Genomic DNA, 26232 nt, shown 5'->3' on the forward strand with positions numbered 1-26232 from the left:
CTATGCCTAGGTGGTCACAATGCAAGCTATATGCATCAGGTCTCAAAGCATAATATGCATAATCTAGTTAGCTACATCCAATATGAGAGAGAAGAAGAAGAAGAAGAAGAAAGTTTTAACGTCATGAACTATCCCAAGAGACCTCATAGATCTATCCGACAAGGGGTGGGGAGAGAGAGAGAGAATATAAAATGTGTGCACAAATTGAGCAAAGGCAGGCAAAGCACCCAACTGTCATCAATGCTTGTAAGGAACTGTCATAAACAGCACAGTATTACGTAGCGAAGCAATTCGTCTTGGACCAGCATACCTAGCTTCATTGAGAATAAGAGAGGACAAGATTAACGGACATTACTTGGAGTTGTCCTTCAAACATAAGAATCGGCAAAAGCCACTAGGAGGAAGCATCACACTTGATCCTCCTAATACACAAGGCAAAACTAAACCAAAAAATAAACCTCTCTCTCTCTCTCTCTCTCTCTCTCTCTCTCTCTCTCTCTCTCTCTCAGGTCTCCTGGGAATGTTCCTACACCGTAACCAATACTCTGTTTACTGCCACCCCGAAGGTAGAAAAACTGGTTATAAGCATGAATCTCTCCCAGTCCAATTCTACCACAAAGAAAGCCCGTGTGAATCTCGATACAGGAGAACTGTTTTCACTAACCCTGCATTTGCCATATGTGGAACGAATGCTGCCGCCCAGCTTGGGTAGTAAGGGCCAGGAAGCTTCAGAAGTAGAAAGAAAAGCCCCAACATTATCAAAGGCCATGAGGCCTTCCCATCCTGCCATAAGAAAACGTCCCTTTAAATAACTATAAATGCACAACCAGTTAAGAGTGCTGAAAAGGGGCATCCAGGCTTTTCTGTTGTATCCAGGGCTTTTAGCCTTTTCTTGTAAAATCTTCTTTCTTTCATCCAATTTCCTGCGCTTTTATGGTAAAAAAAAAGGGGGCAAAAGGAGTACCTGCTGAAGCTCCTTCATCACATCAAGGAAAGCATTTCCTATAACTGTTGCAACGAGAACCCCAGAAAGTATCCCAACTAGTATGAGGATATCTTTTCCTGCTGACAAGGTGTAGAGGAATTCACTTAATGCTGACAATGCAAAGACTGGAATCGCCAGCCACTTCATGGGTATCCACATAAGATCCAGTAACCGCTGAGAAAATCGCCAACATAACTTATCCCATGGGTAACTCTTCACTGCATCGACTGTCTTGTCTTGGAAGCTTGGGACATTGTGTTGCCGTCCCACATCTTTGCTACTCCATCCATCTTCAGTTCTTGAAAGAGATGCCCTTATCAGGTACGTTCTCCTGCAGAACCGTAGGTGAAGAGACTCTTCTCCCTGGCAGGATAATCTTCCAAAATATCAGGGCTTCCAGATTTGGAGTAGATCAAATCTGTTAAATTCAGAACCAGAAGCCACATCTTACCTGCACTCTGCAAAGTAAAGCTCTCCTTGAATCCCCATCTGCAGAAGGAAAATAGTGGGTAAGCACAGATATTCTTGGCTCAGGAAATAAATAAATCCATTTCAAGATTCAAGCTTCACTCTTTTTTAAAAATGGATTCATGTCAGCAAACTGGACCATTCCATGTCTCGCAAAACTTCATATAGATACATGTATTTAATGTACTTGTTTATTTGGTTATCCATGTACAAATGCCTAGATAAAACCGGGAAAGCCCAAACTCATTTTTCCATAGTGAGGTTAGTTAAAAACTCATGGCAGTTGTCCACAAGATATCAGAAGCATCAGCTCCATCACACATATTGTTGACTTAAATACTACAGTAACCCCACACAAATCATCAGTGTTTTTCAGGACCTTGAGACAAGACTCAAGACCCTCCAAGATCAGAAAAGCTCTCTTTTTTTGCAAGGAAATGCAGTCGACTTTATGACAGGCACCCGGACATGGGTGGGTTTAAAACAGATGTTTGCTTTTCTATGGTTGACACCTACTTATGAGGCACAGAATTTGACGGTTGGAACCAATTGCTGATGAACAAGACACATACTCTTCAGTCGTACAACCAGCTGTTTTGGGATACCTTTCTACCGGCGGCTTCTTTCCAATGGTCATCCTTGAAGAGCAGATTTATAGCTACTTCAACAGGTTGTCTCTTGAGTTGCAAACGTATTGCCTAAAGTAGAAAGCCTTCAGCATACGGGGGATGATGGCCCATGCACAAGATGGCTATGCTTTGCTCACAAGGACATTGGCATTCAAGGATGAGGAGTTTGATGAGAAGTCCTAGGACAAGGATGGGAGAAGGATAAGGAGAAGACTAAGAGGTTTGTCACGAGAAAGCTAGGAAAGAGATCTTGTGTCACGTGACACATCCCAACCCTATGTGTCCGTGGACAAGCTACACCACAGCAGGGTTCAGTCAGTTCAGTCAAGTCTAGATTAGCAGTGATCTAGCACTTTTGTGAGTCTATTCGTAGACCGTGCATGCCCAGTCACTTAGCATAGATGCATATCCTCCGGTTGCACACAGCATGATCATCAGTATTCCCTTCAGAATCCATCAAATTCAGTCAGGGGAATTTTCCAGTGCCTTTAGCCTATTTTCCTATTTTGGTTATTTTCACTTATTATTTTTAAGTGACTTTCCAACAAAAGTAGGTAGGGCAATTTTGCTAAGTTAATATATAAGCAAACCCAAGTTAGCACTTTCTGGCAGAAGAGGCAGGAGGAGCTTCCCGCTCAACAGGCAACTTCTCGGCAGTACCCCCCCTCAGCATCCCCTGGCGTTTTTCAAGCAATACAATCGCCACCCCTCACCTTCCCTGGCGTTTTCTAGCATGGCTATCTCGCCATAGATCCAAATCCCCCATTCCTTGCAGGATCGCCCTCCAGTATCATTCAGCCTGGCGTTTTTCAACTGCCAATTTCAGCGTTTTTTCCAGCAATCACTAACGCTAGGAGTGCTGCAATACCAGCGATTTTCAGCATGGGAAACCCTGCTAATCCAGCGTTTTTCAGCCTAGTATTTTGACCCAAAAACGCAGCCATAAGGTGCCTCACCTCAGCGTTTTTATTCAGCATAAAACCTTCGACAAAAACAGAGAATTTCAGCCCCGAAACAGTCCACGAAAATCAGCAGTTAGAAGACCACAGATTTCAGCCACCGAATTGTCGTCATCATCACCGTCGTCGTCATCGGCATAGTCCCATTGCATCAGTCCATTGCATTCGCATTGTACACCTTTGTGCAATCATAGTAGACCACTCTCGCCGACGACAGTGGGGCCTTCGGAGGAGGGTTTTACAACCTCTCGGGTGTCGTATCTCTTCTCTCTCCCTCTCTCAGTCTCATTCACTTGCACGCACAATATCCACTCACTTTGTTCGTGATCATAGCACTCTCCATAAGACGGAAAGCTCTCTCTTTCCCTAAGAACTAAAAGGAACCTTGAGCAATAAAGATCACTAATCTTGAGAAAATACAACATTCATTCCGTTGCAACTAACATTGGTATCAGAGCTTTGGAAGTGTTCTGCATTACTCAAGGAAAGAACCACAAGAACCACAAGAATTTTTTTTGCTTGTTGCGGTCGCACGAACCCAAGTTTACTTGGGCGTGGCAATTCCTAATCGTGTTTTGTTGAAGAGTGACAAGAATCCCAAGGAAGAAGGGCTTGTCCAGCCTCCCCTTGTGTCTCTTTTCACTCATTGAGAGCGGACTGTGCACTTAGCGGCCGGCCAATCGACGTGAGGTGGGAAAAAGCAACCTTGGTGTGAGCGTAAGGCCGCCAAGGGGTGCGCCCGCAAAAAGGCGTAGAACTCGGGTGAAGAGAAGATCCTTCTCCAACGCGATTTGCAAGCGAAAGAAAACCTCAAGAACTCCAAGAACTCAAGACCCTCAAGACTCAAGAACCTCAAGAACCCAAGATTCTCACGAATCAAGGACCTCAAGAACCTCAAGACCCTCAAGAACCCAAGTTCCTAGCGAGCTTAAGAACCCAAGATCATAGTGCATGGTCGTCACCCGAAGCGGAATGGATACTTTGTGTAACAGACTTGGACACTCCAAGTCAAGAATCAACCGCGACAGCACCAAATAACCACTTCAAAACAATTCACAGATCACAATAGATTTGCACTGGCCCGGCGGAGTTCTGTGCCTAGAGATATTGGCCCCAAAGACTAGCGCCCCTTTCGGTATTTCTTTTTGTATTAATCAATCATCAAAGTACAAGAGAGCGGTTAGGGTTTCACTCTCAAACTCTGCGTCCAGATGCTCTGAGAAGTGAGGCCCTCACCACTAATTTAAAGATTACAAGGGATGCCCAAAAGCAGAGCCCCAAAAGCTTGAAAGCAAAAGCAGATTCTCTCTCTCTCTCTCAATGAGAGTCAGTAAAAAGCAAGTTCTCTTTTTCTCTTTTTTTCTCCCAAATCAAAGCGAAAAGCTGAGATTTGCGTCGCTCAAAATTTCCCATTTTTTATTATTTTTTATTATTATTATTTTTTTAATATTCCGCCTCCGCGATTTCCGGAAATTAGGGTTTTTGACAGAAATTAGGGTTTGCAGGAATTTTAGAGTTTCTGGCAAAAATTAGGGTTTTTGCTGTCCGCCACGTCATCACTTTGTGCCACTTCGCATAGAGGTGATGAGCATGAGAGAGGCGACGAAGACTTGTCCCCACCCGGAGATGATTTCTTCAACCCTCCCCCTTCGCCATCTACGCCACCAAGTACACCAAATCCTATGGAGGAAATGGTCAAGCAGATGATGGCCATGATAGATAGACAAGAAGCAAAGTGTCTTGCTCATGAACGTGAGCGTGATGAAAGAAACGCAAAACTTGCCGCACAACAAGAAGAAAATCGACTTGCTCTCGAACGCGAGCGCGATGAACGAAATGAACGCAAAGCAGAAAGGGACGCCGAGCGAGAAGCTCAAAAATTCGCAATCAAGAATTTATTTCCCACATGTTAGCCTCGAAGACCGAACCACCCAAAGATCGTGGGAGTTCATCAAGTGGCGCAAGCCACGACGCGGATTCCAATCATCTAGTCACAGAAAAGTTGAGTTTCAGTAAGTATGACGGTAAGATGGATGCTACAGTTATTCATTCTTGGTTGCATCAATTTAATGCTTAATTTGCGACAACTAAGAAAACAGGAAATAGCAAAGTTTTGACGGCAACTATGTACCTTGCCGGTGATGCCATCAATTGGTACTACGCATGGCAAGAGGCACAGCTAGCCGCGCACCTAGAGGCAGCCGACGATTTCACACCCCTCTCTTTTAGTTGGGCTGATTTCCAAGACAAGCTCAAGGAGCGGTTTATGCCATCTCAGTACCTCGCACGATTGAAGGACGATTGGCGCGCTCTCAAGCAAAATGGTATGCCGGTTATGTCTTTTCCTAATCGTGTTTTGCAGCTAGGTACCTAATTACGCATGTCGGATAATGAGCGCAAAGAGGCTTTTCTCTTTGGATTGGACGAGTATATCAAGTACGATGTCGAGGTATTCGATCCAATCGATCTCAACAAGGCGGTAGCGATTGCTCTCGCACAGGAGATAAAGCACAACAAGGGAAAGCCCAAGGAGAACAAGACTTCCACAAGTACCTCGCAGACTTATCAGAACCCTCAGAACGGTAAGAACGGTAAGAATGGTAAGAATGATAACTCTTCTAACCAATCTTCCAACAGTCTCTCATCAAAGAATTCTTCCAATGAATCTAAGGGTAAGGCTAACACAACCGCTAAACCTAAGCTTACTCCAGATGAAAAGGTAGCACAAGGAATTGTGGGAGGATACATCACGTCGAAAGAACAAAGCACTTATTCTAAGGAAGGTCGTTGTTTTCATTATCACATTACGGGTCACATAAAAAGAACATGTCCTAAGCTTGAATCGAATGAATCTAAAGAACCCACAGCACCCACTACATCTGCCAATGCAATGAATGATAACACGATTGTGCCCAAAGTCTCTCAGGACCCTCCCATTGATGATTCTCTCATTAAATGTTATGGTCGTGCGTCGGGGCACCGTTTTGTCATATTGTTAGGGTAGTATGCATGATGTGATCAGTTCCTCTCTTGTTGAGAGAGCCCGCCTCGAGGTTAGTGCGAGATCTCCTATCGAGGTCTCTGGCTTTCGTCCCGGTATGGACGCTCTCATCACAGAGGAATGCCTTGATGTGTTGTTTGCAATTCAACAGACTGCCTTCACTAGAAGATTTGTTGTTTCTCCTCTCTCAGGATGTGATATGATTTTAGGCATGAAATGGTTTCGTGAACTAAACCCTCTCGTTGATTGGGAGGCTAACACTTTAACTGTCAATGCCAAAAGTGATTCTCCCACTGTCATTCATGGAGAGGACATTGCTCCTTCTCCATCTCTCATTGCTAATCTGCAGGACAAGATTGAAAGGATTCGAGATAAGGAGACTCTCTTAGTCTCTTTTACTCCCAAGCATGATACACAGGATTTGCATGATTGTGTGAAGCATGATGATGATTTGATTGACAATGATTTGCATGATGATTTGATTGACAATGATAAGCATGATGATTTGGATGCCAATGATTTGCATAATGATTTGGATGACAATGACAAGCATGATGATTTGCATGATCAAGATGTGATTTCTCACAAGCATGATGATTTGCATGATCAAGATGTGATTTCTCACAAGCATGATGAGTTGCATGAAGATGATGTGATTATTCACAAGCATGATGTGTTACTGGATGCTTTTCCTAGCGAAGCTAACCTCGTTGTAGATTCGATCAATCACGAAGATCCGATCTTCGCTTTCGAGTCGAGGTCCAACGAACCCCCACAAGACGATTCGATCATTCAAGAAGACCGATCTTGGCTCTCGAGCCTTGGTCCAAAGAACCATCACAGGAAAAATTATATGTTCGCATGATTGATACGCACGCATTGTTCGAGCGTTTCATTCGTGAAGGTTTCCTGTATTTTAGTCAGCATCATTATGTGAACTCTTTTCCTAGGCATGACATATTGTATGTTGAGCACGTTTCTCTCATGGATGAGCACGAATGTATGCGGATTGTTCATGAAAAGCTAAAAAGTTTGTATGTCAAGAAGTCACATTCCATGTCTCTTCCTTTGCATGACACAGTTTCCGACAGAGCACATGATAGTATGAGCACCAAGCATGGGCATTTCCATTGTGATTTGCCACAGTTGATTGATTTCGATCAAACAGAAAAGATTCGAGTGCATAGTTTGCATGTGTTGGATGAACGGGTTGTCACTCCGTCTCTATGTTCATCTACATTGCATACACAGTCTTTAGAGAAGACAATATTTTTTTCCTTCACTTTACATAGAATGGGTATGTTCATGGTTTTGTTTTGGAGATGGTTTCAGGAACTTTCAGCCATGGAGATTCTTGAAGATGAAGGAAGCAAGACTCTCAACGAAGTTGAATCATCGAAGGAGCCACAGAAGACTTTGTCGCTTTCGGCGTGGCCCAAAGAAGCAAGCGTTGCAGACCTTTATGAAGTTCAAGTACCGCACGACCCACATATCAGAGTGGGCCGGCGAAGAGTCCCTTCCAGGATTCCGGATGTTGTTGGCGATCTCCCTCGACGCCATACAGTTCGGTACCAGTACCTCACTTTGAAAAGGAGGGGATGTCACGGGACACATCCCAACCCTATGTGTCCATGGACAAGCTACACCACAGCAGGGTTCAGTCAGTTCAGTCAAGTCTAGATTAGCAGTGATCTGGCACTTTTGTGAGTCTATTCGTAGACCGTGCATGCCCAGTCACTTAGCATAGATGCATATCCTCCGGTTGCACACAGCATGATCATCAGTATTCCCTTCAGAATCCATCAAATTTAGTCAGGGGAATTTTCCAGTGCACTTAGCCTATTTTCCTATTTTTGGTTATTTTCACTTATTATTTTTAAGTGACTTTCCAACAAAAGTAGGTAGGGCAATTTTGCTAAGTTAATATATAAGCAAACCCAAGTTAGCACTTTCTGGCAGAAGAGGAAGCAGGAGCTTCCCGCTCAATAGGCAACTTCTCAACAGTACCCCCCCTCAGCATCCCCTAGAGATTTTCAAGCAATACCATCGCCACCCCTCACCTTCCATGGGATCGCCCTCTAGTATCACTCAGCCTGGCGTTTTTCAACTGCCAATTTCAGCGTTTTTTCCAGCAATCGCTAACGCTAGGACTGCTACAATACCAGCGATTTTCAGCATGGGAAACCCTGCTAATCCAGCGTTTTTCAGCCTAGTATTTTGACCCAAAAACGCAGCCATAAGGTGCCTCACCTCAGCGTTTTTATTCAGCACAAAACCTTTGACAAAAACAGAGAATTTCAGCCACTAAACAGTCCACGAAAATCAGCAGTTAGAAGACCACAGATTTCAGCCACCGAATCGTCGTCGTTAGCACCGACATCGTCATCGGCATAGTCCCATTGCATCAGTCCATTGCATTCGCATTGTACACCTTTGTGCAATCAAAGCTTTTAGACCACTCTCGCCGACGAGAGTGGGGCCTTCGGAGGAGGGTTTTACAACCTCTCGGGTGTCGTATCTCTTCTCTCTCCTTCTCTCAGTCTCATTCACTTGCACGCACAAGATCCACTCACTTTGTTCGTGATCATAGCACTCTCCATAAGACGGAAAGCTCTCTCTTTCCATAAGAACTAAAAGGAACCTTGAGCAATAAAGATCACTAATCTTGAGAAAATTTCGCTGCACCTTACATCTTGCGAGCAGCACATTCTTCTTCTTATCCTTCTCCCGATCCTTGTCCTAAGACTTCATTTCTGCCACGTGTCCGACAACCGATCAGCCTTAAGCCATCTACTTTCATAAGTCACTGCATGGGGTTCTTGGTTAAGCACTACACCGATGCAATCACCAACAGCATCGCAGTGAATGAAACTGGCCCGTAGGGCGGTAGCGTAGGCTTTCACCCGAAACTTTACTTTAGATTTTAGGACACAGAGAAACTTTTGCAAATAAAAACCTGTAACGGGAATTGACACTTCAAACACACGGCTTGGAAGCTAGAGCGCTACCAAGCATACGCCAACACCTATTGGCCCCAAAGACTGGCGCCCCTTTCGGTATTTCTTTATTACTATTGCAAATAGACGACCCAAACACTTTCACCTATCTCTCACCAAGCTGTCCAAACCTGTCCATGGCTGTAATTGCAGGTTTTTGACCCAATTTCGCCAACATAACGGCGCAAAACCCTCTGTAGGTCAGAAGTACACGTCACGTAAGCAGGTCAGCGTGAATTACGAAAATCTGTTGCTTCTGCTTCTTCACTTAGGGTTTAAGCCCCTCGACCGGAATCTGCAAGTTGGCTTCGTTCTTAAGTGGCTTGACACGTCAGCAATTTGTGACAACATCCATAGGTGGATAGTTCTTGAACTTCACCAAGTAACTTGCAACATGTCCCTTAACTTTTCTTTCTTTATGTGCCATAATCTGCTCACGTGAAACGCATTATGAATCTTCCAAGTGTCGAGCAAATTCAGTCTATAAGCAACATCGTTGATCTTATCAAGCACTTGAAAAGGCCTATAGTAACGCATGCTGAGCTTCGGAAACAACCTTTCCTTGCCCTTCATATTCTTTAACCTTGCCTTTTCAAACCATAACAGTACCCAATCACCAGGTGAAAACAATAATTCACGACGGTGACGATCAGCAACCCTTTTCTGCTTTGCGTGAGTCTTCTCCAAGGAAAACTTAATCTTCTTATACATTTCATCCATGTTCTCAACATATTGATCTGCCTCAAAGATCTTGTCCTTTGTATTCAAAATGGGAGGAACCTTTTTGCCACCTTCAACAATCTCAAAAGATGCCTTGCCTATAGACGAATGCACTGTATTGTTGTACGCATACTCAAGCATAGGTAAATACTATTCCCACTTGCCTTTATTATCTGACACATAACATTTCAGCAGATCCAAGACAGTAGAATTAGCCTCTTCTAATTGTCCATCAGTTTGTGGATGAAACGAAGACGAGAACTTGAGCGTAGTGCCCATGTTCTCAAACAATCCTCTCCAAAACAAACTCGTCATGCGAGGATCACGATCACTGACAATCGATTGTGGTATACCATGGTAGTTAACCACATTATACATGAACAACCCTCCCTTCTGGTCAAATTTTATCTTCTTCCTGATAGGAATAAAATAGTCCTGCTTGCTAAACATGCAAATAATGGTCCATATACCACCATTCCCTGTCGGCGTTCTTGAAAGATCAAAGATAAAATCCATAGCACTGCTTTCCCATGGCTTATCCGGAATCGGCAATGGCTGTAATAACCCTAGTGTCTTTTGCTTGTCAAACTTGACCTCTTGGCAAATCACGCATGCTCGCACAAAGGCATTCACATCTCTCCTCAAAGTAGGCCAATAAAAGAATGTCTCTACCGCTTGAAATGTCGCACCAATACCACAATGCCCTGCATACAGTGGGACATGACTTTCTACCATGACCTTATGTCGCAATGGCCTAGTAACACAAAACCTGTCATGCATCATCATAAGACCGTCTCTGAGAAGGTAGTGCTCATGGTGTTGCCCATCTTGCAACTGTTTAAAAATCCTTGCAAAATCTTCATTCAGTAGCATACTGTTCCTTCATGTCATCAAGCTCGTGATGATAAGTGATAGCCGAAGCAGATACAATAGGGACAGACATCCAAAACATGAGTTTTGTCCCTATGCTGAAGGGTGATTGTTTTGCCAAAGACATCCAGCACACCATGTACTCTGAACATCCACGAGATTCCCAATACTGCATCACACCTTTCCAATGGCATGATATAGAACTCTTCAGTGTCCACATACGACTGAGTATGCAGACGCAGTTTTTTAATAATGGGAGTAACACACTCTGAGCGGCCAGGACATGCCAACCTTGCCTCTACCGTGAATCCCATCTCTTCAGCTCTAATGTCCAGCTTCAGCTCTGGTGAGATAAAGTTTGCTTTGGCACCTGGATCAAAGAAGATGAGTGTCGTCTAATCTCTGACTTACCCCATGCTCTGCATAACTCGCTAGCATCAATACTTGACCTGTCACCCACTATATCTGGCACCAAACCTGTCGTGGGCTTAGGCTTCTTTCCTTTTTTTGTCCTCTTTATCATCCGAGTCTGCTCGTCTTTTCCTTTGTGGACAATCTGCAGCAAAGTGACCAGGCTGCTCGCATATAAAGCACTTATTCTCAGCCATCAAGACCTTCTTTTCCTCAAGCGACTTACACACAAAAGACTTCCTTTTCTATTTCTTTGCCTGCGCTCCAGAAGTCCCGGCTCAGTCCTTGTCCTTGTTGGTTGACCTTTTTTGACCCCTGTGACCCTCCAAGAGCCGTTTTCACAAAGGGCTTCTTTGCTAAATTTCCTTTTGCTGCCCCCCTTTACGTTGCCCGAAAACCCACTGTCCTCTCCCTTCAACAAGGCAAGACCAGTGTTGGCAACTTCCATAAGCTGAGTGAGGGTAGCCACTCTGTTCTTTGTACAGTAATCTCGAAGGCCTCTAGGCAGCCCACAACAATACTTCTCAATCTGTCCTGTCAATGGCACAAACCTATAGGAGGTTACTGAGAGCAACGCTTTGCAAAACCTCCGATTGTACTCCTATAGGCTCTTGCAAGTAGCCGTAGTGAGTTGGTGCCAATCCGTCATGACATCGGCTTCAAATTCATTTGACAGCCACGGAGATGCGTATCAAACTGCAAGAGGAAAGTAATAGCCTTTGCCTAATCCTCAAAGCCGCTGAAAGTGCTAAACTTTATAGCTGCACCACCTTCTTTATAAGCTTTTGGCTTTTCCAGTGTCCCCAAATTGTCATAAGGAATTGTCTGCAACATGGGCACTATAATAGGGGTTATTGGCATTCCTTGGCCATTGACATTTTGCATCGTAAGTGCCATATCTGGCTGCTGTCCAAAAAAACTAGCCATGCCAAAATTGCCCTGTGGCACCCCGAACTAGCCTTGATTGCTCTGAAAACCTTGCTGCATGCCAATAATACCATACATGGGGTTTGGCATCATGCCTTGCATACCCCAAACATTGTTCCTGGCATATACGGATGGTTTCCAGCCGCATAACCAGCCACACTTTGGAACACAGATCCACCTCTGAAATACCCAGGATGTATCGTGGGTGGTGGAAAAACCTGATGCATTGCCTCGAAATTGGTTCCTTGTCCATTTAATGCAACATGTGGACTCTGAAAGGTGACAGGTTGAATTGGTAAAACCTGTGGAATTGGAGTCCTAACCACATGTTCATGGATGAGAGAAACCTGTCTTGGACCCCTCGACTGTGCAACGTGCGAGTGCTCCCTATCCTCTTGAGACGCATGAAGTACCTGGGCTTGAGCTTCATCAGGCTCTACTCGCTGTGTGAGTTGCCTTGTCTCTGCTGTGGCACTGGTGGCGCTTGCAAAAACTCCATAAACCTCGGGTTCTACACCATTCGAGAAAACACATTCACAGCAGCAACCAAGTGAGTCCTGAACACATCATCTTCAAGTTGCCCAGTCATAAAGCCCTGCACTGGTAGAGCATTCACATCAACAAGAGGTACAGGCAGACGTGGTCGTGAACTCTCGCCAACCTCAAAACACTGTAGGAATTGCCTGCCTGTCCTATGAAGAGGAACCCTCTTCCATGATGCCTTTCCCTTTGTCGGCCATAGTGTAATCCCGCATTCTTGTACTCTGTGTCTTTGCCGCAAACCAACCAAGGCTCACTTCTTGAGGAAAAAGTGATTCTCTCCCAACAATGGAACCATGAAACCGGCCCGTAGGGCGGTAGACGTAGGCTTTTACCCGAAACTTTACTTTAGCCCTAAGGGCACAAAGAAATTTTACAAATAAAAACCTGTAACAGGAATTGACACTTCAAACACACACGGCTTGGAAGCTAGAGCGCTACCAAGCAGACGCCGACACCTGTTGGCCCCAAAGACTGGCCTCTCTTTCGGTATTTCTTTATTACTATCGCAAATAGACGACCCAAACACTTTCACCTACCTATCACCAAGCTGTCCAAACCTGTCCATGGCTGTAATTGCAGGTTTTTGACCCAATTTCGCCAACATAACAAGGCAAAACCCTCTGTAGGTCAAAAGTACATGTCAAGGACACTTTCCCTTGCGGTTAGGAAGCTTTCTAGTGAGTTGCAGGTCAATTTCAGCGTGCTGTAATTCCCTTTTTTAACACTATCAGGTTCCCAAAGCCCTGTTTAAGCATCCCGAGGCTTTCCCGAGGCTCCCCCGACGTTGTCTTGCAGTTTAAGTGCGAAACCCTAAACCTGCAGAAAAACACAGCAGGCTGTATTTCTCTGTTTTGGATCATTTTGGGCAGAGCGAGCACCCCTATGCGTGTCTCAGGTGCTCCGCCACACAATGGAACAGTCCCCCTTTGAGACGGACGAGTTTCCACCTGAGAAAACTCTCCGTTTTCACAATGCTTCGCAATGGGACTGTGCGTTCCTGTGGAGGATTAGCAATTAGCTAATCCGGTCTCTTGCGGTGGCAAACGTGCATAAGCCCTCGAAACTGTACATGGTCAACTGAGTAGCCCATCTAGTGGGGCATTACCATATATGCCAAAGGGGAAAGAGAGATGCGCGAGAGTAAATCGTCGCGCTACATAGAGCAAGGGAGAAGGCAAGCTTTCCATTAAAGCTGTGATCACCTGCACCCGCTACTCACGCACACACTGTAGTCACTTATGAGTTGAAAACAGCCTCCTCTCTTGAAATGGGCGCCCCCTCTTCATGCTCACTTAGAAAATTGACCAGGAGCCGCCATGTGTCCACTTTGCCTCTTTTGAGTTAATTTCTAGTACCCACCGACTTATAAGTGTAGCGAGAGGGACTAAATGACTTTGAGCTGAGCCTAGACACCCTTTTACTGCTCGGATTCCAGTGTCGACTGGCCTGACCATCTCGTGGCGACCAATCCTTCCCAATTCCACGTGAAACTCTCGGCTGTCGGCCGTTTCACACTGGCCACGCAATGTCCGGCCATTTGTGACTTCAAAAAGAGGGTCCCAAAAATTAAATAAAAATCATCGGAAAGAAACCAACAATAGTACAACTAAAGTTAATAGTGCCATGTCCTCGTGACAGTGAACCTTGGATGGTTTCCTTACGTCTCAAACTATCAGAATAGGTCCATGGCTTAATAGATACTTTAACCTGTCAAAGGCACCTTGTTGTCTTGATCCCCATTTGAAAGGAATCTTCTTTCTTGTTAGGTCATAGAGTTGTCCTGATACTCAAGCAAAGCCTCAGATAAAACTCCGGTAATAGGAACACAACCCCAAAAAGCTACGTACATCATGGACCGTAGTGGGAGTTGGCCAATCTTGTATTACCTGGATATTTGCGGGATCCATACTTACTTGGTTGTGTAAGACTATATGGCCGAGATAGTGTATCTCCGTGAGAAAGAACTCACTTTTCTTTGTATTCACATGCAACTCGTGTTTTCACAATTCCAGACACACTATGTCCAAGTGCTTCCGATGTTCCTCCTCGATCTTCGAAAAGACGAGTATGTCATCAAAGAATACTCCTATAAAATCTCAGTGTGGACTGAAAATTCAATCCATCATTCGATTGAATGTGGCAGGAGCATTGGTCAAGCCGAAAGGCATTGTCAAAAATTCATAAGAGTCCAAAGGTTGTGCGAAAGGCAATCTTATGGACATCGCCAGGGGCTATGCGTATTTGATGATACCCGCTCTTTATGTCAATGCGACTAAAGATGCTTGCACCCTGCAACTTATCGAGAATATCATCAATCCAAGGAATCGAAAAGCGTGATAGTGATCTTGTTTAAAGATCGGTAGTCTATTTACATTCGAAACATGCCGTCTTTCTTATGCACCAGTAAGACCGGAGAGGAGTAAGGCGAAGTACTTGGTCGTACTAGACCGTTTTCCAGAAGCTCGTTGACTTGATTCAAAATTCCCTCTTGCTAAGCAAGACTTACCCTGTAAGGGGGTTGGTTTGGCGGAGAGCTACCCGGTACGAGATCAATGCGATGATCATCCGAACATTCCGTCCGGCAAAGTATCCGTGAAACAATCCTTATACTTTTCAAAAAATTGAAAACGTTTAATTTCCAAACTAGAGAGCGAACCCTCATTAGCTTTATCTTTTTCTCGGGGGAAAATCACGCACTTCTTTATTTCCTTTTTAAAGGAGATATGGCTTACAATAGGAAATAGCCAATCCCCTGCATCATCAAAGAATTTAATGGTTGCCCTCATGCTCAAAAGCGAGGGTCTTTTCTACATAATCTGGCACCAGTTGCATATGATAGTGCCATGGCATACCCAAGATGATATCACATCCCTCCATGGGTGCCATCAAAAATGATTCGCAGTCCTTGTACTCGTCAATCCCAAAGATTGAGTTGTCCTTGCACGGGAGTTGCATTGGTGGTCAACCCCCCGAACGCCGATCCGGAAGTGTCCGGAGTTCCAAGCTAAGACGGTGTGAGGCCCATGCATTCTGCACTTTAGAGTGAAATGAAGTTGTCCGTTGATCCAAGGTCATAGAGGACCAACACCCGTTGGTTATTCATGGATCCCCAACCTTTAAGGAGCTAACGCTTCCCTTTTTCTGATTTTGTATTCGCCTGCACATCAAGAATAGAATTAGAGCTTGGTGGAGCGCCTTCTTCAAAGATGCTTGTTCCTACCGTTGCCGCCGAACAGGGCAGTCGGTCTTCACGTGTCCTTTCTCACCACAATAGAAGCACCTTCCTTGCTCTTTGAAGGTTTGTACTTGGTTTGGCGTGAGATACTTGAGCCGTTTGCCTGGCTTCTTAGGTTGATCTGGGTCCTCTGGGGAACGTTTTTTGCCTTGGTCGCCATGGTTGTCATAAACCGCTCGTTGCCTTGCACGATATGTGCTATGTTCCATCATCTAGGGGTACCAGTGGAATGTATATCCTCCCAATGGTTGCCGACTCCATCCACTGAAGGGGGTACACCTTCATGCTCTTCCGAAGCGGAGGTTTAAGGCATGCTTCAAACTTTCGCATCTTTTTCTCGTCGGAAAGCTTCATGAAAGGCGTAACTTTCAGAAGATCCGACCAATACTTGTCAACATAAACTGTGACTTTCTCATGTTCCTTCTGGGCGAGCCAATCTCATTCCTTCCGAACGTCCTTCTCGAAGTCGGCCTTCACGCGGAAGAAATTGTTCATAAAATTCAGTTTTGAATTGAGCCCACATTCTGGCTTGTGTACCTTCGAGAATCTTGACTAACCACCAGTTGCTTGCTGTCTCCTTGAGATGCATCCCAATATGACGCAACTTGGATTTTTCGGTGAAGTTCCGCGTTGGCAAAAGCAACCTCAAACTGCCTAATGAAAGACAGTGCCTTGAAGATATCTCTCCGTCCTGTGTAGTTGTCAAACTTGACATGTCACCGAATTTGAAAATCCGCATCTTGCAGTGACGCTTGTGGTTATCCTTCTTAAACTTGGGCTTCTCTTTAGTATCACGTAGGGAAATAGTAGGAGTTTTCTTCTTTGGAGAAGATCTAGATACTGTATGAGAAGTGGATGTAGTAGTATAATCAGGAGAGTATGATGGAGAAGAGATAGAAACATACTTGCTTCCGTTAAGCAGAGAAAGTTCTTTTTCTTGGCCCTTGCTCTTGGAAGGCCGTTTGTCTTGATCCAGAGATCCCTTGTGCGCTTCAACACCTCTTTCCGCATCTCCTCTTGCGGCATGTTACCATCGGCAAGGTTTTCCTGATGCCCGTCAACATTTGTTCCTTGCGGGTTCTTGATTTCTTCCAAAGCCTTTTGGACAGCCGGTAGCGTGAGAAGCTGCTGCAATTCCGTGAGTTGAACTCATACTTGCTGAAGTTCGTCTTCAACGGTTCTTCCATGGCTCGTCATGGTTCTTCCCGTTCCTTCCCAGAATCGACCTCCTTTGCAGAGAAAGAGAGCAATTCGAGCTTGAATACCTCAGTCACAAACGAGAGCGCACATAAATAATCACCAAGCTGAAAATGAATAACCTTTCAACTCAAAAGAGATGAGGGAGAAGATCGACACAGTATTTGGGACCAGAAGATGGGTTGGTCTCTTCCCCCTCCTTAAAGAAAATCTTTATTAGAGAGAATCTTTTTACAAGCACAAGAACCAAAGTGACCCCTCCATTCTAAATCATGAGACTAGATGGTCAATTCCTTCCCTTGCGGAATATCCCAAGAGACGAGCTCTCAATTCTATTTCCGTCTGTTCCTAGAGCGTGAAGCCCTACAAATCGTTCTCGATTCTATTCCCGCATTCCGCGAGCATAGGCAAAGGCCTTTTTTCTTCTTCTCCGTGATATAGTACCTGCGAAGGCACAAACACAAAACAACAACTCGTATAATGAAATCACAATCAATACCTTGTCGCTCACAGTGCGGGAAAGCGATCTTTGTACTCCAAGGTCACGCGATCACTTGCAGTCCTTTGGCGGCAAAGCCTTCTCTTGTTTGCGCTGGCAAATCCCTTTGAGGAGTGGGGGCATGTGGTGCTTTTACAGGCCCTGGACCCTGGCAGGAATAGCCAGTGACTATCAGGCAACAATAGCCATGAGTAGGGGGCGCTAGAAAAGCAAGGGGAAGAGAGATAGGGCTGGCGGTAGCTTGTAGAGAGAGGGAGAGAGTTTGCGTTGCCCTTTTGGGCTGTTTTCAGCAGATTTGGGATCGCTTGCTTTGGCCTTGCTTTATTTTTTATGTGAGCTGCCCACTTATACTTATTAAGTGGGCAGCCGGTCAATTATTTTAAATAAGTGTGAATCTATTTAAAAACTCAAAAGAACTCAGTGAGCTGAAAACTGATGCAACACAACATTTCCTAGGCCTCCCCGCATACAGTTCTCAGGCATAGGCACGGATGCAATGCAAACATAGATTCCTCGCGGGAAAGCATCTGTTTTTCCCGGAAAACACTTCAAAAATTATTCCGCTTTTTAGAAAAAGCTTCTCAGAAGCCATCTTTATTCTTGTGCTTAAGTCTTTACACGTATACCTTTATCCAATTTGGGCTTCCTGCCACAGCAATGGAATATTCCCTTTCCGATGCTCCCGTCCCCCACCACGTGACGCATCAAGAATATCCGTTTCCCGGTCTCTCTTACCGAACTAACGGTACAACCCCTTCGTGATGCTTAATGTCGCCCATCTTATGATACATCAGAGTTGTCCGTTCCTAATGACTTTTAATAATTCCAATAGATTTACAATTCCTAACCTTATGGTTCAAGTGCAGACAATTAAATATCCTAATTTCAATAAACAGAAATTACTCTAGAAAAATAAGAAAATAGTCCATTTAGCAACAAAGACTAAGATCTTGGGTGAGTGATCGACATCCAAGCAAAGATCCAATGACCTTTTACAGGCATTGGCTAAGATACCGGTCCTAAAATAGGTCTTGAGACGCACCCAAGGTGTCTGCAACTAGCTTTTATCTGTGCACGACCATCATGACACAATAATGCATGACTGAATGATTATTTGTGAGATTGTGAGTTGCATGAATGATAAAAGTGTGACCATTTTTTGTATCCTGCAATTAGGGACGATTGCTTTGATTTTAGAAGGCGAGGGTTAGGCTTCTACCGACATCATTCCATCAGCACAAGCGTTTTCAGTTTTCAACCATATCCTCGCCGTACCGTTGCAAAAAATGTTGAGATTGAATTTGATGCAAAACACAAGGGTTGAATCTGATGCAAAATGCTAGGGCTGATCTAATGTTGTAGGCTGAAAACGCTGATGCTGAGGGTACTGACAATGATGAAGGTGCTTGCGATGGAAACATTGGTGGGTGCTTGTGCTGCGGGTACTTGTTCTGCGGGGTACTGGATTTTGCTTTCTTTAAACTAAAGACCAAGTAATTCTTTTATAGGTGTTTTAGCCATTTGCCCTACCTACTTTTAATAAATGTCATGTCAAAGTCACTTATTAATAAATGACTTAAGTAACTATTCGTATGTACATATGCTTAAGTGACTTAAATGACTGCTCATATTTAAGTGATTGTATTGTGCAAGTGAGGGTATGCAACTATCACCTGCCTGATCATGCACATCCTTCTAGAGGCTCACAACATTGACAAGCTGGATCCTAAGCTAACTAAGGCTGACGCTAAACTGTAGCAGTAAAGTGTAATGCACACATGAAATTATGAGTAGTTTGATCTACTTGACTATCTCATGTTCAAACTTGAGTTACACAATTGGATTAGTGAGTCACTTTATGCACACTTGGATGTAGTGAGACACACATTGTGCTATGTGAGTGCTCTTTGGATCATGCATTCTTTACAGGGGTGATGTTGAGTTGCAACTCTATGGTTACACAGATGCGGATTGGGTTGATAGTACAAATAATGGCAGGTCTACCAGTCCATTCATGTTTTGACTTGAAAGTGTTGCTTACACATGGAGTAGCAAGAAGCAATTTACGATTTCTCTATTGAGTACAAAGACAGAATGCATGGGTGTTGTAGTGGCGGCATGTGAGGTAGCATGGCTGCGATTACTACTTCAAGACTTTGGAGTACAGGTACACAAGTTGGTTGTCATCTATTGTGACAACCTTAGTGGCATACCGTTAGCTTAGAACTCAATGTTACATGCGAGGACGAAGCACATTGAGGTGTGTTACCACTTCATCAGAGAGAGGGTCCTAGCAAGTGATATCGCCCTTGAGTACGTGACAATGGATGAGCAGGTTGCAAGTATCTTCACAAAGGCCCTTAGAGCGGAGAAGCTGCCGCAATTTTGAGCGATGCATGGCATACGAGAGATGGCGTCGAGCTTGAGGGGGAGTGTTGGAGATGTCAAGCTCAACAAATACCACTCTTGGATGACTATCATCGACAGTCACCATCACTGGTGTGCCTTGGTGGATATGCATATTTTAGCCAATGATATTACAACCGGATTACATCGACTTAGTAGCGAGATTTCTTAAAGATAATGCCATGCAATGGTTGAGTTCCATCGCGACGCAACCGCATGCTCCAAGGACCTGGCAAGCTTTCAAGACAATATTTGCACGCAGTTATATGACTTCTCTCTTTGAAGTCCGAATCTTGGCAGAATGGGGTAGCATTTGCGGGGCAGCTTGCAAATGTTAGGTGCAACGGAATGAATGTTTGAACTTTGCTCAAGATGAGTACTCCGAACTGTGCTCAAGGTTCCTTTTGTTCTTATGGAAGGGAGAGCCTTCCGTTCTTAGTGAGAGTGTGCAATGATCACAAACAAAGTGAATGGACACTGTGCATGCAAGTGTATGAGACTGAGAGATAGAGAGAAAAGAGAATACGACACCAAAGACGTTGTAAAACCCTCCTCCGAAGGCCCCACCCTCTATGGCGAGAGCGGTCTACTTATGATTGCACAAATCTCTACAATGGTTGGACTTGCCGACGATGTCGACGACGATGAAGACGATGACGAGACGGCTGAAATCTGAAAACTCTAAGGGCAAATCTTTATCTGCTGAATTCTAACTCTATGTCGGGGACGATGTCGATGGCGACGATGCACGACGACGCGCTAAAAACGCAGATGCTGAAATCTGTGTTTTCCGGGCTGAATCTGTAAACCTTGCTGAATCTGACCGTGCGACGAGGATCTGCTTCGGAAAGGTGAGATCTACGAGGTTCGGGACTTGATTTGCGGTGTCTAAGGGCTGAAAACTGAAAACGCTGAGGTTTCTTGATGTTCCGTCGCGATGATCTGCAAAAACGTTGAGGTATGATGTAGATGCAAAAATGCTAGGGCTGAAAATCTGCTTTGTTGTAGCCGGTTGTCCTGCAAATGCAAAACACTAGGCTGATCTGATGTTCTGCTGTCGCCGGAATCTGCAAGTGCAAAACGCTGGCTGATCTGGTCCAAAAACGCTAGGCTGCTGCGGATGTTGGTCTTGCTGAGAAGTTGCCTGTTGAGCAAGGTGCTCCTGCTGCCTCTTCTGCCAATTAGTGCTAGTCTAGGTTTGCTTATATACAAACTTAATCAATTTGCCCTACCTACTTTCCAACAAAAGTCACTTAAATTAATAAGTGAAAAATGTCAAAAATAGGAAAAATAGGCTAAATGCACTAGAAAATTCCCCTGAAGAATTCTGAGGGATTCTGATGGGAATGCTGATGATCATGCTATGTGCAACCAGAAGATATGCATCTACTTTAAGTGTCTGGTCATGCACGGTCTGCGAACAGACTCACAAAAGTGCCAGATCACTTCTAATCTAGACTAACTGGACTGACTGAACCCTTGTTATTGAAGTAGCTTGTCCACGGACACATAGGGTTGGATGTGTCACGTGACAACAAATGCTTGCCACAGAGACCATGGATGACTATTTTCAAAGGTTTCTCGACGTCTACCTTCCTGTGTGAGTTCCATCGCGATGCAACTGCATGCTCCAAGGACCTGGCAAGCTTTCAAGACAATATTTGCACGCAGTTATATGACCTCTCTTTGAAGTCCGGATCTTGGCAGAATGAGGCAGCATTTGCGAGGCAGCTTGCAAATGCTTGCCACAGAGACCATGGACGACTATAACCAAAGGTTTCTCGACGTCTACCTTCCTGTGTCCTTCTTTAAGTTCATTTCCTTGGAGGACCAGTGCGAGCGATACACCATTGGTCTACCATCACCGTTGCAGGAATATTGTCTATCCAAGCAAGTCTCAACCATGCAAGAACTTATGGACCATGCCGCAGTCGGCTACAAACTGATAAAGGGAAAGTTGGAGTTCATCACAGAACCAACTCCGGCCAGAAACCAAGACTCTCGGCAACAACGAACAAATTCTCGAGAGTCTCGTGAAGCCCAACCTCAAAGGCCTCGTCTGACACAACGTCAACGAGAAACCCTTTTACAAGAAGGCTGATGAATGTTTTCAAACAGGACATACTTTCACTACATGTCTTGAGCGAGCCTCGACAACCCTAGAGCAACCTTCTGCTCCCACGGCAGAAAGATCCGCAGGGCCACTTCCAGCTAAGAGAGCCAGACCCGCTATTGGACTAGTCCCCAATATCTATGGCACACACCTTGAAAGTACAAATGAATTGTGTCAGGCATAGGGCAAAGTCAACCGCTCGTAAGCCCTTATTTTCTTTGACCCCGAAGCTATAGAGCACTTCATCCATCTAGAATTCTTGAAGCAGATGCACTTTGATTATGATGCAGAGGCTGGAGAAATTGAAGTCGAGCTCCGCTTTGGGAGGAGAATTTGAGGTTCTTGAAGGGAGTTTTCCCCTTGATCGACTTTGAGAGAACTGAAAGACGCTCGCAAGGTCAACTATTTCAGGACCTCCCTTGGAAAGACGATTTGCAAAGGACCCAAAGGTGTGTTGTACCGGCTTGGAAGCTTGGTGCGGCTTGGTGGAATTGTACGGCCCTTGGAGTGCGAGAAGGAACTTAAGTATCCAGATCTTGTAACTTCAACAAAGCCCCCCCTTGCTCGAGCGCCAATGACATTAACGACCAAAACCAACAAAAGGCCATGGATAGCAGATGAGAGAACTGAAAGAGGCTCGCGAGGTCAACTGTTTCAGGACCTCCCTTGGAAAGACGATTAGCAAAAGACCCAAAGGTGTGTTGTACCGGCTTGGAAGGTTGGTGCGGTTTGGTGGAATTGTACTGCCCTTGGAGTGCGAGAAGGAACTAAAGTATCCATATCTTGTAACTTCAACAAAGCCCCCCTTGCTCGAGCGCCAATGACATTAACGATCAACACCAACAAAAGGCTGCAGATCGGCCACCATCCAGTTAGCGAACTATGCATCGGCAAAGTTCTCACGGAAACCATCGCTTTGTTTGGCTCGAGATTGTGAAGCCAAAAGCAAATGGACGAGTTCGCTAGAGGACAGAGGCAAAGTCAAGCTTGACAAGAATGGCAGTACGAGTACTTAGTTAGCTGCCTCGATACCCACAAGGTCCGACAACCAATGTTATAAATGTGACGACGCTTTGTTTGGCTCGTGAGTTTGAAGCCAAAGACAAAAGCAAGAACTCACAAAGAGACAAAGACAAAGGCAAGTTGAACAGAAATAATGGTGAAATAATGGTGATAAAGATTTGATAGAGGAGATCGGCATGGCACACGTGGTGGCGACCACTTCTAGTCAGGAGACAGTTGCCACCACTAGCTTCAACCTGAGAGAGGCTTGTGAGAGGCAATCGGATTATTAATTTGGACCCTTGTGTTGGAATTCAAGTTATCGATGTTTAAACTTGTGGGTCGGAGTTCAAGGCACAAGCATCTAAAACACTATGGATGAGTGCGCACCAATCCATTGTTGTTGGTCAAATTATGGATAGGATGTGTTCCACACACCATTATCTTGGAGTATTTTGGACGTGATGTGTTCACAACTCACGAATGGGGATTCTTGGACGTAGAGTGGTCAACAATTCAATTTTCTAAAAGGCAACCGATGCTCAAGATGGCATTCTTCTAAGGAACAAAGTTGAGGACAGCACATCCGAGGTGTATCCAGTGGAAAGGACCCTCTACTGGGGTGTCCATGGTAGATTCTTCATCGATTTGGTCTCACTATTTATGTCCACTATGAGCTGCAGAGAGGGTGTTCAGAGTTTAGGCATCTCAAGTGAACTACCCAAAGTGATCCCATTATTTATTTTGGCTTTTAGGTATTTAATTTGCTTTTTGTCAAAGTCTAGGTTGAGCAATTTACTGAGGTGGGTATATATGTGACCCCTCGCCCCCATTGTACATTACATCAGTTATTCATTGCCAAGATTGGTTGGTTTAGGAGACTCTCTCTCTCTCTCTCTCTCTCTCTCTCTCTCTCTCTCTCTCTCTCTCTCTCTCTCTCTCTCTCTCTCTCTGCCGCATCGTCGAACTCAGCACCTCTAGCGTTTTGGCTAGAAGTTCCGTCATCAGCACCCATGGCGTTTATCATCCATCAGTTTAGCAGATCACATCGCCGTCAGTTTTCAGCCTAAGCATCAAATCAGCCAGTGTTTTTCACTTTTCGGCCCAAGACATCAAATCAGCCAGCGTTTTCAGATTCAGCCCTTAGATCAGCCAGCGTTTTCAGTTTTTAGCCCATCACCGACATCGGCGATAGCAGATCAACCCATTGCCTCGTCGCAGCTGCAGATCCCAGCCAAAATCCCTAGCGTTTTGCATTTTCAGCCCTTAGCTTCGCAGAACCAAGCATCTACAGCAAGTTCCCATCAGCATCTCAGCATCTAGGAGCATTGTATCAACATTTGTGCAATCTAAAGCAAATACCTCGAGGGGGGCACATCTAACCCTATGTGCATGTGGACAAGCAGAAACTCCTATTTCTAGGGTTAAGGACAGCCTAGGAAGTGTTTTGGCACCCTTATGAGCCTGTACGCAGGACATGCATGTCCAGGCACTTTAGATTAGTTGCACACCCTCTCATTGCACATGAGCATAGCCAATGTCTACAACGAGTAGGCATTGGGGAGTGTTCCCATACATTTGCATTAGAACCCAACCTAGGTATTTATCTACATGTGAATCACCTCTTGTTACTAGTTCGTCAAATTGACGAATTTTGCATCATTTTAGAGATCATGGGATTTTAAAGTGGGATTGTCCTACCTAGCTTTTATCCCATATATCAGTGATCCTAGGGGTCACTTCTCCAACCACAAGTCAATACTTGCAGTACAAGTATCAAGCACCCGTAGTACCTCAGCACCTCTAGCCTTTTGGCTAGCAGTTCCGCCATCAGCACCCATGGTGTTTTTCCATCAGCACATTCAGCCCACCAGCGTTTCAGCCATCTTAGCACATCGCATCGCCGTCAATTTTCAGCCCAAGCATCAAATCAGCCAGCGTTTTCAGTTTTCAGCCCAAGACATCAATTCAGCCAGCATTTTTCAATTTTCAGTCCATCGCCGACATCGATGATAGCCATAGCCTCATCGCAGTTGCAGATCCCATCCAGAACCCCTAGCGTTTTGCATTTTCAGCCCTTAGCTTCGTGGAACCAAGCAACTACAGCAAGTTCCCATTAGCACCTTAGCATCTAGGACCATTGTATCAGCATTGTGCAATCTAAAGCAAATACCTCTCTAGCAATAGAGAGGGGAGCCCTTGGAGGGGGGTTTGAGACCCCCCATCTGGTGTCAATCTTCTCTCTCTCTCTCTCTCTCTCTCTCTCTCTCTCTCTCTCTCTCTGTGTGTGTGTGTGTGTGTGTGTGTGTGTGTGTGTGTGTGTGTGTGTGTGTGTGTGCACACGCCCAGCTCGCCTTGCCCAGGCTCATCAGCTTCATGCATGCATGCGCACTTGCCAAAAACAGAATGACCACATCTCCCTCCCACACACTCTATAACCATTGTGAGGAACAAGGGACTGGCCTCCGGGATTCACTACCCAACCACCCTTATATAGCCTTCTATGGCAGGCCTTCGGAGTTTTGAGTCATCCTCATGCACCTCCCATGTCACTTTGACATAAATTTTTTTTTTGGGGTGGAGGTGGGGACTGTCCTCTTTAATAGTGCAAATTCCATCATACAATGACTGTCAACTGAAGAGCTTCCAGATATTCTCCTCCAACAATGGATGCTTTGCTTGGAAAAGCCATGATCACCTGATCTTCTAGGACAAGGCAATCCAACAGCCATTGCGAAGCAAACTTCTAAAAGGATGTTCCACCTAAATGGTAAAATGTGAAGTACCTAAACTCTTAATCCCATAATGGCCTAAGAGGGATGTACGTCAAACATGCATGCTTCCATGGATAACATATCCACACCACAAATTTCCAAAGTAACAGCTTGAGTGTAGCAACTTGAATTTCCTTGCTTTACAGTGATGTGGAAAGTGAAAAATGAAGATAATTGCATTCAAATTAACTAAAGAACTAAAATCAAACTTTCTCTACCTAATTCAACTCAAATGGTAAAATGTAAAGAGCTTGATATTGCAAGACACTGGCAACTAACACTCTCTCTCTCTCTCTCTCTCTCTCTCTCTCTCTCTAAACGACACGCGACACACAGAGCACACACACACACACACACACGACGAAACAAAGACTTACGCAGAGTGTGCGTCGTATTGCAAATGTTCGCGCAGGCAAGCTGCATCTGTGAGGATTTTAAGAATGATCAAAGTTAGTGAGGGACGTTTTTTACTTCGTTAGCGATACACACTAGTCTCT

The 26232-nt window shown here is 44.8% G+C and overlaps 1 protein-coding gene across 1 annotated transcript; it reads right to left on the reverse strand.

Annotated features, from left to right (window-relative positions):
- Positions 1-361: 361 nt before the first annotated feature.
- On the reverse strand, positions 362-26232 carry LOC147449620 (uncharacterized). Its single transcript, XM_086522028.1, has 4 exons — positions 26113-26232; positions 1437-1474; positions 965-1348; positions 362-783 (listed from the first exon to the last, which is right to left on the reverse strand). The coding sequence occupies exons 1-4, from the start codon at positions 26156-26158 to the stop codon at positions 610-612; spliced, it is 642 nt and encodes a 213-aa protein (XP_086378154.1). The 5' UTR covers positions 26159-26232; the 3' UTR covers positions 362-609.

Source organism: Adiantum capillus-veneris, chromosome 10 (genome assembly GCF_014529385.1).
Source record: "Adiantum capillus-veneris isolate H3 chromosome 10, ASM1452938v2, whole genome shotgun sequence".
Classification (NCBI taxonomy): Eukaryota; Viridiplantae; Streptophyta; class Polypodiopsida; order Polypodiales; family Pteridaceae; genus Adiantum; species Adiantum capillus-veneris.

Excerpts from the sequence above, each read along its gene's own strand:
- LOC147449620 (XM_086522028.1), bottom strand. The coding sequence starts at position 26,158 with ATGCAGCTTGCCTGCGCGAACATTTGCAATACGACGCACACTCTGC. Across the intron at positions 1,349-1,436 it reads CTTTACTTTGCAGAGTGCAG|GGAGAAGAGTCTCTTCACCT; the intron begins GTAAGATGTGGC and ends TTATCCTGCCAG. Across the intron at positions 784-964 it reads TGATGAAGGAGCTTCAGCAG|GATGGGAAGGCCTCATGGCC; the intron begins GTACTCCTTTTG and ends TTCTTATGGCAG.